The sequence below is a fragment of the Suillus clintonianus genome (genome assembly GCF_016758775.1).
Source record: "Suillus clintonianus strain FC179 chromosome Unknown DEU56scaffold_174, whole genome shotgun sequence".
In the NCBI taxonomy this organism is placed as follows: domain Eukaryota; kingdom Fungi; phylum Basidiomycota; class Agaricomycetes; order Boletales; family Suillaceae; genus Suillus; species Suillus clintonianus.
The window spans coordinates 14,962-32,503 of record NW_024539398.1 but is presented as its reverse complement, the minus strand read 5'-3'; the positions used below and the strand labels follow the sequence as shown (position 1 = coordinate 32,503).

General features: G+C 47.5%; 4 protein-coding genes across 4 annotated transcripts; 1 reads left to right on the top strand and 3 right to left on the bottom strand.

Annotated features, from left to right (window-relative positions):
• Window positions 1-167: 167 nt before the first annotated feature.
• On the bottom strand, window positions 168-612 carry DEU56DRAFT_919621 (uncharacterized protein; the record flags this gene model as incomplete). The annotated part of the gene is made up of 2 exons (XM_041358294.1): window positions 168-463; window positions 528-612. 2 exons carry the CDS (start codon window positions 610-612, stop codon window positions 168-170), a joined length of 381 nt encoding a protein of 126 aa, XP_041201384.1.
• A 661-nt stretch (window positions 613-1,273) lies between these two features.
• On the top strand, window positions 1,274-3,080 carry DEU56DRAFT_189617 (uncharacterized protein). The gene is made up of 15 exons (XM_041344985.1): window positions 1,274-1,434; window positions 1,485-1,494; window positions 1,552-1,571; window positions 1,622-1,654; window positions 1,700-1,796; window positions 1,855-1,883; window positions 1,933-1,966; window positions 2,024-2,056; window positions 2,110-2,186; window positions 2,249-2,303; window positions 2,351-2,419; window positions 2,469-2,579; window positions 2,627-2,667; window positions 2,716-2,747; window positions 2,796-3,080. The coding sequence occupies exons 1-15, from the start codon at window positions 1,393-1,395 to the stop codon at window positions 2,974-2,976; spliced, it is 864 nt and encodes a 287-aa protein (XP_041201383.1). The 5' UTR covers window positions 1,274-1,392; the 3' UTR covers window positions 2,977-3,080.
• A 202-nt stretch (window positions 3,081-3,282) lies between these two features.
• On the bottom strand, window positions 3,283-5,888 carry DEU56DRAFT_933902 (FAD binding domain-containing protein; the record flags this gene model as incomplete). Its single annotated transcript, XM_041358764.1, has 15 exons — window positions 3,283-3,543; window positions 3,598-3,999; window positions 4,054-4,181; window positions 4,231-4,286; window positions 4,334-4,375; window positions 4,431-4,517; window positions 4,573-4,645; window positions 4,696-4,910; window positions 4,963-5,019; window positions 5,070-5,301; window positions 5,350-5,403; window positions 5,455-5,490; window positions 5,541-5,594; window positions 5,650-5,713; window positions 5,764-5,888. The coding sequence occupies 15 exons, from the start codon at window positions 5,886-5,888 to the stop codon at window positions 3,363-3,365; spliced, it is 1,806 nt and encodes a 601-aa protein (XP_041201382.1). The 3' UTR covers window positions 3,283-3,362.
• Window positions 5,889-6,775: 887 nt separating this feature from the next.
• On the bottom strand, window positions 6,776-7,081 carry DEU56DRAFT_749037 (CHAT domain-containing protein; the record flags this gene model as incomplete). Its single annotated transcript, XM_041349400.1, has 1 exon — window positions 6,776-7,081. A coding segment is annotated over one exon (306 nt), but the record flags the coding sequence as incomplete, so codon positions are not given.
• Window positions 7,082-17,542: the final 10,461 nt, after the last annotated feature.

Genomic DNA, 17,542 nt, shown 5'->3' with positions numbered 1-17,542 from the left:
CCCCAGAGTCCGTGACAGAGGTACCCCCAGAGTGTCCATTTCCCGGACGTTCTCAAAATTTCATATCTAATACGACATCAATGACAGTCCTACTGAAGACATCAACGACGCCTCGTCCCATCAAATGCCTTCCCTCCAAGGACCTCTGCGTTGTCGATACTCACAAATTATTCTAGATTCTCCTGTACTTCGAGAGCATCAAATGCTTCAGCGATTTCGTCAGCTGATATGGTCTCGGGACCTGCAAGGAGGTCGTCTACATCTTGTGGTTCTGCTGCGAGGGGAGGCGCCCATGCGAAATTGGCTTCCAGATCCTGGGCGACGTCAACATTGATTCCAACCTCCTCGCGAGTATGCATATGCATATGCCGATGACGTGCAGGCTTTCGGTTGTCCTCCGCTCTTTTAGCTTGCTGATAACGAAGGTTTGCGCGAATCTTCCCAAGTGTTTCAAATGTTTCAACTGAAAGATTACAAGTGCCCTGCAGATTGCGTGGTGCCGAGATCGGAAACAACTTTGTCGAGACGCTCAAAGTTGTCGTTGATTAGAGATGGCACTGGGTGGCCACCAGCATGGACCATATTCTGGGACGAAGGATCAGCCAAGAGCATCTGTGACTCGTTTCACATTTTTTAAAGTTACACATAGTGTACATATTATTATAGACTACTAGTGCTCTGCCAACCCTGGGTTCTGCCAAGTTCTGCCAGCACTTTTTCACGGAGTTCTGCCATCTGCCAGGCACAACCAGTTCTGCCCACAACACTACGGTATGATACGACTACGACGGTCGCCGTCTATGACGGCCACGGCGTGCGGCCCTAGACCCTACCCCGTTCTCGTTGTCAACTGCGGTGTCATATACGACTACGACCTACGACCCAACCCGGCGCCGCCGTTCTCGTTGTCGACTGTGGTGTCGTATACGACTACGATCCTACCCCGTTCTCGTTGTCAAGTTTCAACTGTGGTGGTTCTGAGGGCAACAAGCGCATGGGCACAGTCCCATTACGACACTCGACTTTCTCACCTAGTCTGCTTCCACCTGCTTGTGGACGAGATGCAGATACGTTTGGGGTATGTTTGGTTTGATGACGATGTAATTCCCACCAACAGCACAGTTATACCATACCCAAACCATACCGCATCATGATAAGTATGCATTGATCAGTTAGGGCGCACCACCAAGAGACATCAAACATCAGGGGCGGGCCGCGCCTCGGACCCGGAAGTGAAGGATGCATGATGTTCTGTTCCCGATCAATGCGGCTATGCTATGGAGAGAGTTGACGTTAATGCATATAAGTATATGCCCAGATGCCGCTAGACTCTAGTCTCCCCCTAGACAGACTACATAGAAGGAAGATAGCCGTTCCTTAGCTCAGCCCAGGATGGGTCACTGTGCAGATCTCATGAGACGTCAAACTGTCGCAGTGCGTACCCCGCCTTTCCTGTCAGCCTTCATTTGCTTACTCGAGTTCAGTATGTTGAAGGTACTAGTCTACGCTCGGATTATTCGTTTGTCCTGCACAACTGAATTCCTGTGACAGTCGCATCCACAGCAACTTTAGTAAGGAGGAACAAATGTCACGATAGAACCTATTACCAATTCTTTTCCAGCTTTTTGACTTCTGCATTACGTTCGACTTGGAGGTTGGCATGGTTTTGATTGCCTTATGAAAACTAACATAAAGTCAGGTTCGCTGGACATGGGGGAGAAAGTGGGGGATCATGAGGATAGCATTTGTTATTTCTCGTTATGTGCCAATTGTGAACGTTGCTATGTACCTATATTGTGAGTACTCGTAACACTCTGTCTACTCTCGATCTTCACTGACAAGTTCCTCGGGCAGATACCGTCGAGTCAACTCACAGAGGAATTGTAAGCTTGAATTTTTGACGGAGTTCAAGTATCCCTGACGATATTTCAGCCAAATCCTGAGGGGTTCATTGCTGTAATTGGCAGTTGCGTATATAATAACCTCGCTTAAACTGCTCTGAACGCTCAACGCCTTTTGATAGCCATGAATATCTTAGGTTCTGCTGCTGCTGACGGTCAGTATCCACTCCCAGCCAAGACGATTTCCTCCCCCCTAACTTCTTTTCAGCCCTGCTTGTGGCAAGGACGTATGTCTTTTGTGGGGGTGAAAAAAGGATCTTGATTGCGATATCGTTGTTCGGCACGGTGACCTTAATCCTGCCTCTTGCCCATTTTCTTGTTGCTCAAATATCACACATTATTTTTAGGCCATAATAGCAGTCATGCTAACAATCATAAATGTCGTTGCGAGCAAATCAACAAGTATGCATCTCCCCCTCAGCATTTCTTCTGCTCATCCCATATTCTAGATCCTAAGTGTGGTGTATGGGAGGGACAACAAGGTGTCATTTATGGTTTGCACATGATCTTTCAGCTTGGTACGTAGCATCTCGATGATTTCGCCCAGTGATCACTATCCTCCATCAGTCTTGATGTCCCTGACACTCTACAAACGCTTTAAATTCTACCGACTTGAGAATAGTCCATTGGTTGGTACTATGTATCGAGATGGCGTGCTTTACATGCTGTGCATTACTTGTGAGTTTTGTCGATTCTTGACGGGAACACGGCCTTAATTTGTACAGTTTTATCGATGATGAATTGGATCGCTATTCTTGTGCATCCTGTAAGTGGCTTGCCTTCGATCGTAAGATAAGCTTCTGAGGTTGTCCAGATATCGTATGCTCGTCGTTTCTATGGGGCAGGGTAAACTCTATCATGCTTAATCACACATTCAATGCTGAGTCAGAACAGCCCACAGACCGTCGTGCGCAGTGTCCTCGCCTCACGCATTCTGTTTAATCTACGAGCAGTGAATGAATCGCGGGATGTCGTTATAAACCGACCGGTTGCATCTGGGATGGTCTTTGCTCAACGGATCCAAACAGCATCCTGTGTAGATCATCTAGAGCTGTGGCATAATACAGATACGTGACTTACTTTTGATTGCGGTTGTAACTCTGTCGAAAATTTCTGGATGTACACCTTTCGATTACTTATTCTATGCTCTTTGTCCATGAATTCAAGGTTGTTCATGGGCGTGTGAATGATTTGAAACCTCGCTCTCGCATACCTGCACACAATCATTTTACCGGCTCCATTCGCGTTCACATTCTGCTCTCATGGACTGGATACTACTCTACTGCTCTCATGCTCTCATGGACACATCTCGTTTTCACTTGCAGTCTTCAATATATACTACTGTGTTCGAATATCTCAATGAATTATGGGATATCAACGTGATATATATCTGTATTCTGTGGCTTTACGCTGTATGTAAATAAGATTTGACGTTGAAAGTTGAAAACTAAGCAGAAATCCTCAAATCTTCATGAACGACGCGAAATACGCGTTAAGCACCTCAACATGATCCAGTGGTGCGATGGCTCCAACATAGCCATCAGGACGAACAACAACCAAGGCGCCCTCCTGTCCCACTCCATAATATGAGTAACCTTCTCCCCCGAAGCTACGAGTGACATCGGTGTCATCGATAAACACCCTAAGAGCACTTCAATCAATATCATCACGCGTGACAAAAATAGAACACACTCACTTTGACCAGTGAGAACGAAGAAGCGTAGGGAGCAACATAAAATTAAAAACTTCCTTTCGGCCTTTGCTGATCGTGATGATGTCAAATCGCGAGTTCCCAGGTGTCGCGTAACGGTTCAAGAAGCACTTTGGTGTCTGCATATCCGTGACCATCGACTCGACCCTCGCCTGCTTAAGTGGGTCGCCGAATTCACCAACAAAAACGAGCAATTTGAAGCGAAAGTCCGAAGGAAGAAGGTCCTGGAGCTCAAAGGGACATGCGTCTGCTGCACGGAGGAATTTGTATGGAGGGACACGTTTACCGATCACGAGACCACTGGCCAGCTCCTGGTTGTTCTCATTCACTGCAACCGAAGGGTCATAATGTACCCCAATGCCACTGGTGAAGTCTGTTTGGAAAGCGCTAAAACCCCGCGGCATTAGTGACAGGACAAGACTGTTAGTAGTATATTGTTACTTCAAGATATGTTCGCGCGAATCCCCATCGCCGTTCTCCTCAGTCAAGGGCTTGGTACAGCAAAGGCTGGACCACATTTTATCAAACGCGATCAGGTCTAATGCGAATTTCCGGCGCTCAGATTCGTACTATGGGCGGAGCGTGAACAAGTAGTCAAATAATTGCACATGAGCTTACTGTTGACAAAATGGACATTTTTGCCCACCCGCGAAGAACTAGGGCAATTTTCCAAGCTGAGGGAGCCCTTTAGCTCAATCAAGGTCTCGGAGGAAAACCATACCTAGATTGTGACTATCGTTCATACTTGCGTTCATGCCTTGTCCTAAGATTTTATTGTAACCAGACTGAAAGCGAGGGGCCGATCTTAAGACACTTACCTGCTTTTGGAGAGTGTGTGTGGCAAGCATCGCCAGCAATAAATACTCTGTTCTGGATAGAAAATTTTGAGGCTACTCGTTGTCCAACTTGAGCAAAAATGTCAAACAAACACGAATTCATGGCAGATAGTCAGATGCATACTTATATATACTGTCCACCATAAAATCTCATTCGTCGGCATAATCTTGTAAGGATGAAGCGATTTTTGGGCAGCCTAAGAGGAATATCGATGACTGCTCGTCATATTGGATGGAAACTGCGTACTTTAAGAATTTGCTCTGGACCCATTTTCTCCTTGTCTACCCTGCCTGTTGCTGGATTGATGACATCCGAGTCCTCCAGTTGTATGTATACGCGAGTACGATCATCTTCTCGAGGTACGACAAAGGCCGAACCGTGGTTGGAACGCACAACGGATTTGTTCCTAACATCCGGGAAGTCAGTGTCAGCCACGAAGTCCATGACACCCCAGATAGAATCTATCAATCAGGACTGAGGTTGCCGGAAATTCTAACCAATCTATATTCTCACCAGTCTGTTCTCCATCCATCGAAATGTCGAACTGTTTGCGGACCCATGAGTGGGCGCCTGTCAAGGAAAATGATTATGATAGCTAGGCTGATATCTTCGGAACGCACCATCACCACCGACAACAAATTTAGCATGGATAATCTCTTCTTGTGGTATACCCCCAGATATGTCTAGTCTTTGTAGCGCAACGCGAACTGTATGTGATGTGGGATCCGTCAACTCATTCTCGTCCTTGGAAAGTTCTATCGAAGTTGGTATTGTCGATCGTTCAACCTCGACGCCGAGCGCTTTCATAGAATCTATGAAAATGGCTTCAATGGCTCCTTGATGGAGTGCAGCCTTCATCTCATTCAGCTTATGCAGTTTCTGTCTAATTTATGAGCACACCTCGAATTGGTATCTTGCAGACGGAGCTGTCACGTTTGGTGTTCTGTTGGTAAACTAATGGCGACGCTCAGTGCATAACCTTCGTTAATAGGGGAATTTACGAACCTCGATACCACCGGTCGAAGAAGGATTGTAGAAGGCCTAGGATGCAATGAGTCATGCATTCCGCAAGCCCGTGTTGAAAGGCGTACCGCTAGATGGATGTGGGCGGACTCCCTTAGAAGGCGCTCTGCAAGTCCATAGCTCTGTGTTCAACTATTTGATACCAAGTCACGTCGGTCAGAAAAGAAGCATTTTCACCTGCAAAACTTCAATAGTGCGAGGTGAAATTCCATCACCGTGACCAGCAGCTAATTTAGCAGCCCTAGCGGGAAATCAAGATAAAAGCAGGAATGTAAGTCATCGACCGCTTACCTTTGATCAACGATCCGAACATTTACTCTCGCATTTGCCAGAGCATTCGCACACATGAGCCCAGCAGGGCCAGCCCCAATAATGAGAACGTCGACTTCAGAGTGGCGTACGAACGATACAGGCATTGCGAAACAGCGCTGATAAACTTGGCCACTTAGACGGGGGGAAATATAGAGGAGTGCGTCTTGATACAGGAGTGCAAGTCCGCGATCCTTACGAGAGCGTTCTTAAGGACAGCGCAGTGCTACTCGGATTTTCGTGGTAGAGTAAATAGCATTCAGTCAGGCTCACAGTGCGGCTGGAGATGTCGTATTAGCTTCTTGTGCAGGGTAAGATGACACTTGCCCACCGGAACTATTTGAAAAAAGACTGAACCAACTTTAATATCTGAATACAATGTCACTGATACCAGAACAGCGCATTCAGATGGTTCCTGATAAATGATCGCGTGTGATCATTGCGCAGCTTCGGTTCGAAAATAGTATTTAACACTAGTTGCGGAAGATACGTGAAAACGTTTCTTTCCTTTGAAAGGCAACCGAGTGTGCGTCGTTTCAACGGACTGGAAGGTATGTTAGAAGGATGTCAAACTGAGAGGCTCGGACTAGGAATAGGGAAGGGATATAGTCTTGGATGAAAAGACTGAGTGACGTCGAGAATCATATCTTGATACTCCCACTCAGACACCAAGGAAACGATGACGGCAGACATATTTCTGGGAGCGCTCCCACTTGACGATAAGCAAAGAGTCTAAGCGAAGCGGGTATCGACGACGGTGACATAAGACATGGCCATAGTAAGAGAATTCCCACAGCGAATGAATGAGGAATGCGGAACGCTGAGAGTATTGCCGAATCGAAGGTGCAATTAAAGATGTTGGATAGTAAAGTGGCGGGCATTGAGGATGGTGGCCCCACAGGCTGCACATCAGCCTCAACTAGATACTACACAAGAAGTGGTCAGATTGTCAAGAACACTCCCATCAACAAGGTAGGAGGACACACCAAATTGATCATATGCCAATATGCATGAACAATATACGCTGGTCCAAAGGCATGTCTTTGTCATTAGCCAACGATTGGACCGCTCGGTGCAACGCTCGGGCAGCTCGTTTTGAATTCATCGTTCCATCCCCACAAAAGTTTTTGTAGAACGCCTCGACCAAGCGCTGCACACTAATATCGTTGACCTTCCATAACGTCCCAATGACACTCTCCACCCCAGCGAATTGCAGGGTAGCCGCCAGGTGTATCACTTCGTCAGGTGTTTGAAAGTCGCCGACTGCAGTTTCACAGGCAGAAAGGAATGCAAATGCATGTGAGGACAGATCCAGCTGTGTGATGTCGAGGAGCGAAACGGTTGGTCTCGCATGAGAAACGCCGACTTGAAGGGTTTTCCGCAAAATGGAGCCAAGTATTATCTCGCAATGAGCCTTGAGGACTCAGGACAACGCTCTTGATTTTGTAGCATCGACACTTGTGATCTTGGTGAAGGAAACCGTTGGAGGAGGGGGTAAAAAGCTCATCACCCTCGATTCAGCACCGGTAAATTAATCTCACCACTTCCGATAAACGTCACGTGCACCCTGTTGGACTTTTTGCCAGATTTGAGCAAAGTGCCTTGACTCCTGAGGCTCCTGAACTACTTGCCTGTATAACATCCGTGATGTTGAACAAAATGAATTCTCTGTCAAAAAAGCGCTGGAATCGTAGGCACTCAGTTCCTGGTGTTTCGCAGGGGAGCGTCGCTGTCATAGCAGCTAGTCAAAGTGAAGTAAGTATGGACCGTTGCCCTTACTATTAGTGATCTGCACGGGTAACCCCCGGGTATCCAGGGGCTAACCCCTACCCCTACCCGCCAAAACCCCTACCCATGACAAGGGGTACGGGTATCGCTGGGGGTACCGCGGGTATGCACGGGTACACGAATGCTCGCGGGTACGTCAAGGGTAAAATCAAATTTGAGCAGAAAATCGAGTATAGTACTGACAAAATGTAAACTACTAGTCTATCATTATACCTTGATGTCATCCCATCCATCCTCCATTACTTGGTCATCACCCTCGACATCAGCCATGGTTGCAACAGCCTTGACGTCGTCGTCCTTGACAAGGCCCAACAACGACCAGGATCCCACACAGAGTAGCGCGCGTGTTGATTGAGCCGATAGACGATTACGCACATGGGAGAGAACGAGACGGCCGCGGCTAAAAATGCGTTCAACATCGACAGACGTAGCTACAATGTGTGTGAATATATCAGTTAGTTATTAGCACGTACAAAAAAAAAACTTACCAGGGATTGTAAGATAATCCAGGGCCATACGAGAGAGACGGGGGAATGTATGACGGCGCTCGTGCCACCAGAGCAGAGCATCATCGACATCTTCAATATCGGTTGCAAGGTAGGCATCGAGTTCGTTCTGCACGATGTGCCGCTGGGGCTTAGCGAGTGCGGGCAAGCTGTCAAAAATATTCTCAAAGTCTCCCTGGGGACCAGTCAGTCAGTAAACAGTATTCGAGTGTGCTCACGTACCTGGTGAGCACTGGCAGAGTCAGCGACGTCATCCAGGGCTCCGTCAGAAGTGATTCCGTGAGATCGACGACGATAAGATGTTGTGTACTGGCTGCGAACTAGAGCCTCGGCCGTAGCAATCCACTCCGCCTGCCATCCTGCCTGCTTGAAGTACTGGAGTTTGTGGTGAGGGTGGAGAACTGTAGCACATAATTAGTTAGTTAACTCAAATGAATGAAAAAAAAACATACCCATGGCAATACGGTAAACGTTTGACGAGTCTGTAAGTGAATAATAGCGGTTGAGGGTTTTTTTTGCAAGTGCGAGGGCAGTGCGGATGGCTGGCTGAAGACGGGCCTTGTTGATGATGCAGTTGGTGAAGGTGGTGTCGATATGGTCCATCGCCGGTATAACCATAGCGAGGTTTGGCGTTGAACGAGAGAAAAACAGTGTTGCATGCTTGAGAATCTTACAATGATACATCATTTTGATTAGTCAGCAAACCAGCGGTGCTCAACATTCAGAACACTCACCTTCAAAACATCACGCAATTCCTTTGCCAATGTCCACTCTTCATCATCTAGCTCATATTCTCCCAATCCCAATTTGCGTTTGTCGGTAATTCGGTCAATTGCGGCCCGGTACTCCAGCGCAAACTCCAACATGTCAAATGTTGAATTCCAGCGAGTCGCAACATCTCGCGGCATGTTTCTGACTCCAAGCTGCAACTCCTTCAAGATTCCATGCCAGGCTGGTAGTAGGAGGGTGGTGGAGTGAATGAGTTTAAAGGAAAGTTTTCGGAGCTATGCAAACCGGTGAGTGTTTTTTTTCGTTATCTTTGATAAGATAAACTCACTTTGACGAGCACGAGCCTGATAGGCCGAATATTATTGTGGAGTTCACGTTGCTCGTCTGGCGTAAGTAAAGCAACCTCGTCAACCCATCCTGGCGCATCGTCATCGGCCTCCTGATCACCATCTTCCACAGTCACCCGCTCCTCAAGCTCCATACCCCTCGCAAGATCGTCAAGGGTTTCATCCCTGTTTCGTTTCGGTGGGTCGAACTGACGTATTAGTGACTTCGCCACGAGGTTTATGACATGGAGGAAGCAACGAGTTTGTGAGTTCTTGCCCTCGAAGTGTGCGACATTGTCCGCTAACTCAGATATCATAGTATCGTTATTTGACGCGTTATCGGACGTTATGCTCAAGATCTTCAATATTTTTGATTAACGTGGTGGTAAGTCCTTCCTATGCATGTCCATACCTTATCTGATATCCCGAAGTCTTGCAGAATCTTCGCAAACGCTTCCGCAAGGGTCACACCATTGTGCGACTATGTGTTTCCAGTAAGTACATTGTCCATATATATAGATTAACTAATTGCTCACCTTCGGTACCTCTACAATGTCTAGGATCATAGCCACAGGCTTGCCCTCGTGCTCAAGATGCACTGATACTGCCACGAAGGCTTTGTGATTGGGCGACGTCCATGCGTCCGTCGCAAAGTTAAGTTCACCTTCATAATTCTGGAGCATGTTTGCTATTCGCTGACGTGTTCGCACAAACACCAGACGAACATCGCGCGATACTGTAGATGGAGAAGGTATATAGTATTCCGGCCTGCCTGTTTTCATGAGGGATTGAAACCCTCGGTCGTTCACAACCTCGAATGGACGAAAGCTTTCGGAAACCCAACGGACGATTTCGGCCCTTCGACATGTATATTAGATTAATCTTTGTACCAAAAGGAAGTGAGTACTTACTTTGTCTCTGTTTTCGTGTGCTGACGGTGTGAAAAGGTCACCTTCCCTTTTCCCTTTCGTTCGAAAGAGGCCGTTATTGTGCCCGTCGTGAGTATACCCTGCACAACGGTTTCGCGTGCCTCCTTGGCATTTTTGGTGTGCACCGCAGCAGCAAGTGCATCTTCCCCCCAGCAGTTTTTGACATGCTTACGCATGTTTCCAGTTGACCTCGCATCTCCGGTATCGAGGAATCGACGGATTCGTTGTTGACAACCTTTTGCAGCGCATTTGAATACGTGGCACCGTCGACCGTGTACATACTCAATGTCAGCTTCAGGATGAAAAAATGCATAGACGGGTGAGTTCCAGTCTTTTTTCAGACGCTCTAACATTGATTTAGTGTGTCTCTCATGATCAGCAGATTGATTAATGACAAACCAAGTTCTGCCTCCGAGGATTCCCCATCATCGTCGCGAGAGGTGTTGGAGTCAGTATCATTGATAATAATGGTATTGAGAGCATCCTCGTCTTCTTCGGTGTGAACAGTGGCTTTATGGCTGCTTGGGAATGTGGGACTCGAGCTCCGAGAAGAAGGAGACTCAGAGCTTGTTTCGAGTGTGGTGCCCTTGGTTTTTTTTGAGGTATTGATAGTGGTACTGCTATGGCTAGCTTTTCGTTTGAGCTTGTTGGCCCCTTCAGCCAAAGCCTGGGCTGCCTTCGTTGTGAGCTTTGTTACCCTTTTGCCTAACTTAGACATGGTATCGTAGATCTAGATCACAGAATTACGAGAACTTTTTCATTTTAGATTGGCTTCTGAGTGTAATAGGAATAAGGTTTTGATGTCCTATACAGTTGTGACAGCTGTGACACCAAACATGGATAATTGAATAGAAGGGTATCGAGGGGTCAGGGGTCTGCCAAACCAAACCCCTACCCGTACCCCTAGAGACCCCTACCCCTGACCCCCACGGGTTACCCATACCCCTGCTAATCCCTACTTACTATAACCGCTGATTCAATGTTTGCTTTGATGATATTCTTACAGCCATCTCCTAAGCCTCGCAGACAAATCCGTGAGTTGCTTCACTCTCTGCGAGGCAAGGTGATCAAGGACCATGCTGTGCGAGAAACTGAACAGTTTCTGAACCCTGAACCGCCGGCTCCTGGTTCTTGCATTGAACAGGGTCCTATATCCAAACTGGCAGTAGGTGGTGTTCTGGCTCTTGGTAGTAGTTATGTCATGGCTAGTGACGTTCCGGCCCGGCTTAGGCTCAAAGCCCCGGCTTAGGCTTGGCCTGGGGGGGCTTAGGCTTGCCATATTTCAAGCCTAGGCCGTGAGCCCAAGCCAGCCCAAAGCCGTGGCTTGAGCCGCACTAGGCCGCGGCTTCGTGGTATGCAAAACTGTAGATTCGTAGTTTAGTAGCACAAGAAAATACATGAAGTAACTAGTCAGAAAACTCGTCATCATCTAAAATCAAAGCATCCCAAGCATCCTCCTCATCTGCGACATCAGTCCTCTCCTCACTGTCAGCTTCCAATTCAGAGTCATCAAATGCCTCCGACTCCGCGAGAGAGGATGGTCCAGGCTCGTGAAAGAGAAGGTCGTGTCGTATCGCACATTTGACACATTGGAGAGCTTCCACAATGTCTCCTTTAAGCCGGTTCTGTCGTTTGCTGATCGTGATGCCACCTTGCGAAAATGCGCGCTCGCTTGATACTGATGACGACATGATGGATAGGTAATCTCGTGCGAGCGAGGCCCATACTGGATATCTTGGTGCATTTATCTTGAGCAAAATTGACATCAGTGCTAATTTTCCAAGTAGCGCAAGCCATAGTACGTACCCCCCACCATTGTATAGTAGATACACCTGCTGGTAGAGCCGCCTCAACAGTCTCCAGGTAGCTCATAAATTCGGCCCTCCATGGCCGTGATGGATCGCCAATCGAAGTAGGGGTGGGGTTCATAAGTGAGTCGTCCTCCGAATCACTGATGACTTCGCGGATGAGTGACTTGAGACCACCTGCCTTGCTTTTCTTGGACGTGGGTTGGGATGACGACAAAAACGTAGCTTCTTCATTCAGCTCACGATAACGAGCTTTGAACTGGCGGCAAAATCAGACTATCGTGCAAAGGCAAAAAAAAGCTCGACTCACCACTTCCTCCGCAGTGCTTACCACGTCATCATGCAAATTTTCTGGCCAGTGGCGCTTGAAATAAGTCATTTTCCCTACTGGATCAAGCACTACATTTGCAAGTGTTAGAGTATTTATTGAATTATAATAAACAACTTACACATTGCCATTATATATGCAGGGGACTGCGTTGTCCTCTCATAATACTCGTCTACCTTGGCAGCGGCTGCTTGAAGCGACGGAGCGAACCATGCATACTTAGACCTTTCGGCACGCGAAGACCAAGCCCTGTAGAGGGTTTCGAGCGCTGGGATTGCGAGGTGCAGAGTCGAGCCACGTTCAGATGAGAATGCTTGCTGTGCGACATCGGCATACTAAAGAATTAACATGAGAAGTTAGTATAAATAAATTAGAAACTCTCGTACTGAAAGAAGATCAGTGAATTGGCCGACACGTGTCCATTCACCAGCCGAGAGTTGAAGAAAGTCGATCTTGGCACGTTTTGCCAAGTCACGCTCTTGACGACCTATCTCGTATACAAAAGTATCAATGTGCTAGAGCCGATAATAAGCTTCAACGAGTAGAATTATGACAATAAGAAATAATGTACCTCCCTGTTTGTCTCGGCACGATTAAGCATTATATACGTCGAGGACCACCGGACTTTCATGTCAATCAACAGTTGAGTTGGTTGAGACACTCCCGCTTTGGTCTGCACACTCCAGTACATTTCCTTTCGCTTCGCGGATGACCGTTCCTGCAGGACATCAATATATCTTAGTAGTGTCATATGATTCTAACGAAAACGAACGTACCTTGACACAAATACTTCGAACAAGGGCTATTTCATCCCAAGTGGTCGGTTCATGACTTTTTGGTTCGTGCGGGTTGTAATACAGCGCTTTGCTGTACGTGCTGATTAGACTCTGCGTTGCAAGATTAATAACGTGAGCCAAGCAGCTGCACAAATAATGAGTGTCATAGCGAGTTCGGACAATGACAGGACTTACTTGATTTTGCGCTGGCGCCAGGGAAACACTTTGTTATATTTAGCCTCGTATAGGCGCGCGAATTCTTGCAGTGTCGTCCCATTGTTTGCAGCGTTGTCACAGGTGACATGCCCTAGCTAAGTTATATGAGCGTTGTAGGACGTCGTAGTCAAATAAACTGATTTACCTTCTGTGCAATCCCAACATGATCAAGAATTTTGAATAAGGCCCCGCCCAGCTGCTTGCCGCTATGTGCATTGTTGACTTTCGTGAAACCGAGGAGTGAGCTTTCAATTTCCCATTGCATGGGTACCTTCTCTTCAATCCAATGCCCCGTGACCGCAAAATAACCGTCGATGTTCTCCGCTTGCCATGCGTCGCACGTGGTATTAATGTTTCCCTTGACAGCAGCGCTCTATGAAGCCCAATGAGACAAAATACAAACAGACAACAGACATCACTCACGTTCAGCGTGTTCCTTAGCCTCGTAAGGTGGTTTTTAAACATTCTCATGATTTCGGCACGAGTGCCCTTCCTACCCGGAATCCTGACTCCGTTGGTTGCACGAGAAGCAACATGAATCAGCTCTTGAAATTTAGGGTGTTCAAGCGCTTGTATAGGCTAAAAAAATAAGCCGTCAGTCGTGGTTTTGAATTGAGGAAGGCAGACGTACCTGAGCAGTCGCAACAAGCCATTCAATGGCAGCTTGTCTGAACAACTTGTCAGAATACGGTACAACTCGTTCGGCCTTGTGTTCAGTGAGATGGGCATTGATCCTTTGCTGCGCAGCGTTCTCCTTTCGAGCCTTCACGTCGCCAGGTAACATTGATTCGAATGAATGTTGGTTTGCCCATTTGCGATACTTGCCGGAAAAATGGGCCTCAGCATGGCGACGAAGGGTGGTGATTTCATTGACAAGGACACATTTTTTCCTATGAACGAGTGAGTGAATGAGTAGTATGATAGTACAAAGGTAGACTTACGGACAAACACTACACTTTCGGTGTTTCTTCACTTTGCCATTGGCCCCGGTTTGCTCAAACATCGCTCCAAAGAATGTGTCGATATCAGGCAGTTTTGCCTTCCCGAGATGATCCTGGGTCCGCGATCGAGACATCGATGTCGATGAAAACCCCATCTCCATCAACCAATTCGGGGGACTTCTCTGGGGCCTTCTGTTTCTTTCTACGAGGCTTAGGGTTTGTATGAGCATCCTCGCTGGACTGAGTCGTGGTCTTCGTCGACAGATTCATCATCTTCGATGTCGATGAAGGTATCATCAGGATGCGAGCGCTTGTTGGACGAGGGAATAACTGAGGGTGGGGGAGGCACATTGGACGAGGGAATAGCTGTGGGTGGGGGAGGTACAGGCTTGGGTTGGGCAGAAACCTCCGAAGCATGCTTGGCTGCCTCCGCGGCACGGAATTCATTGATAGCTTTAGTTTGGGATGGAAGGGCGGCCTTCTCTGAGTGTTGGAGGAGGGCAGCAGTGGGTTTGATCTTGTGTATGGGACGAGGATGCACGATAGGTTCGTCTTCGTTATCTGTGTGGACTGTACCGGTCATTGTGGGCTGCTAGGTAGATACAACACATATACACGTACCACATATATAAAAAAGAACGTGATTCGAAAACAGATTAAGTTTGCGAAGGCAGCGAAGTTGAAGCGCCAGGCAAGACTGTAGAGGTGCATGGATTGCTGAATGTTTTCTTTTCAAGACCGGGGCAAATATCAGCGAGCTTTCAAAGATAAATAACATGACAACGGCAACTCACTGTGATCTAATTCTGACATACCTCATGGTATGATCGATGATCGATCGACTGAGAAGCTGATACTGATCGTCAGAAAACAACATTAACATAAACAGAAACTTACATACCGAAATAAATTGCTTGCTAAGCCACGGCTTGGGCCGGTGGCTTAGGCTTCGCAAAATTGAAGCCTGGGCCAAAGCCCTGGTCAGGCCGTGTCCTAGGCCTGGGCTGGGCCTGGCTGAATCAGGCCCGGCTTGGCCTGGCCCGGGGCTTGAAGCCGAGCCGGAACATCACTAGTCATGGCTCGGCTCGGCCCGGCCCCGGTTCGGCTTTTACCGGCTGCACGTGTAGTTCGACTATCCTCATGAGTTGAACCACATTGTCCAGCTTGGTTTGACTTATTAGCTGTGTGAATCGGCTACAAGCCATGACTCCAGCAACATCGACTCGAGCTGGTTCAAGCTGGTTGCAGTCGGCTTCAGTCACGTGGAAGTTGAACTTCTTTCTGCACACCTGCCACCTGTCCATTGAACCCCTCACTGCAATCTTAGTCCTGTTGTAAAGCATGAAGCCCCCGACTCGCATTGATGGTAGATTTAGGCTGGAAAATATTTTGGGGTCCGGTTCATATGGTATGTTCATATGATGTTGATTCATATTCAGGTTTTCAACATCCATTACTAGCTGTTGTGTACCGTGCACAGAACTTCCTCAAGTTGCTATCAAACTCGAACCGGTCACCAATAACCCATCTTCTGTGGAGCATGAACACAACATTCTCAAGCAACTTGAAGGTGGAGTTGGGATCCCCCGCGCCCTTTGGTTTGGCAGGGAGTCAACATATTATGCCTTGGCTCTCGACCTCCTTGGGCCGTCACTGTATGATCTCTTCCTTGCATGCGACCATAAATTTAGCCTTCAAACTTGGGGGACCAGCTGGTACTGTGGTTCAAATTTATTGTGGGCTACTGCAGATACTAACCTATTTTCCAGCTGTTGCGTCTCGAGTACATTCACTCACATGACTTTGTTCACGGCGATATCAAACCTCATAACGTTTTGGTGGACAATTCAAGGCAGACTACCTATATCATCGATTTTGGTATTGCGAAGAAGTACTGGAACAATGCGACCAAATCCCACATCCCGTTTCGCCGAGGTCGACATCTCGCAGGCACCCCCGCCTTTGCTTCAATCAGCAATCACTTGGGATTGGAGCTGGGTCGTCGTGACGATCTCGAATCACTTGCCTACATGTTGATATATTTCTTGCGTGGCTCCCTTCCATGGCTAAATAGTGACCACGAGAGGCTGTCCAGCTCCGTGATACTTGAGCGCAAAGTGGATACCACCATTGCTGATTTATGTGGTGGAATTCCTGCTACATTCGCAAATGTTCTCGTCTACTCGCGCTCTCTCTCATTCTCAGAGGATCCCGATTATGACCATCTTTGTTCTTTACTTCACGATCTTCGCACTGCAGGGCCTGCACCAGCTACGCACTCCCTGAATTTTGATTGTCACATCACACCTTCCCCTCAACGTCCTCAAGTCTCTGAATCAGTGTCCCTATGTCAGCCGAAGGCAATGCCTCCTCGTAGATCGACTCGTGTGTAAGTAGTTTCATTTATCCTTACACATCACACTCCTAATTTACGAACCCATCGTTTGCAAGGTTATGTCCACGAAATGGTACCCTAACACCTGCAACTACTCCCACTTCACGTCGAATAAAACAAAGAATTGTATAGGCCCACTTATTCTTATTTGTCTTTTTCAGTACTACGTCTGTGCACAGTGCACAGTGCACATGTTTGTGAGATAGTATCTACTCTCTACATATGTAAATAATGTACATGGTCTGTGCGCAAATGCTGTGTAATTCCCATGTTGACTCCCAGGATACGAAGTCTGCTCTTCAACATCACACGCTCAATTGAACCCAAACTTTACCCTTGATCATTTCGCGTCAACCACAGTTCCATTGATTCTCTCCCACTCCTCAGCAGGGTTCAACCCTAATATCATCTTTATGTCTCTACTCGTGTTTTCCACACGGAAATTCCACGTAATACACCATGATTCCGTGCCATCGTGCACATCAGTATTTTCCTGGTTCTCCCTAGAACGAAGGTATATATAAACAGTTGAGTCTCTCATTTGATCTCCAGCTTCCAGCACTAACATGAATCGTCGTGGGACTCGTGGCCGTCGTCGCAAAAATGACAATAACCCCCAGGTTGAGGACACTCCTGCTGCTCCCGCACCTGTTGCTCCTGCCCCTTCTGTACCTGTTGCTCCTGCCCCTGTCCTACCTGCTCCAGCTGCAACTACCACTGCAGCGGCTGCAATTGCCACTACCCTTCACCGCCCTAGGAGACACCGACAACTTCCTCAGAGATTCAGGGAGGACAACACAGCGGCCCATCCAGACGATGGTGAGTATATTGATATTAATAATGTCAGCAGCAGTGAAGACAATATCAACCTACCTGTGGCTGAGGTCATAGCCAACACCAATGCAAATCCGAGCCCACTACAGACAATGACTAGCACTCTCGCTACCAATCCGTTTGCTACGAGAAAAAGAGGCCTCAAGACTACTGCCGATATCCAGTTTTTCTTTAGGAAGAATTCA

Coding starts and splice junctions, on each gene's coding strand:
- DEU56DRAFT_189617 (XM_041344985.1), top strand. CDS start 1,393: ATGGGTCACTGTGCAGATCTCATGAGACGTCAAACTGTCGCA. Junction 1,884..1,932: donor AGTCAACTCACAGAGGAATT/GTAAGCTTGAAT, acceptor ACGATATTTCAG/CCAAATCCTGAGGGGTTCAT. Junction 2,304..2,350: donor CGTTGCGAGCAAATCAACAA/GTATGCATCTCC, acceptor CCCATATTCTAG/ATCCTAAGTGTGGTGTATGG.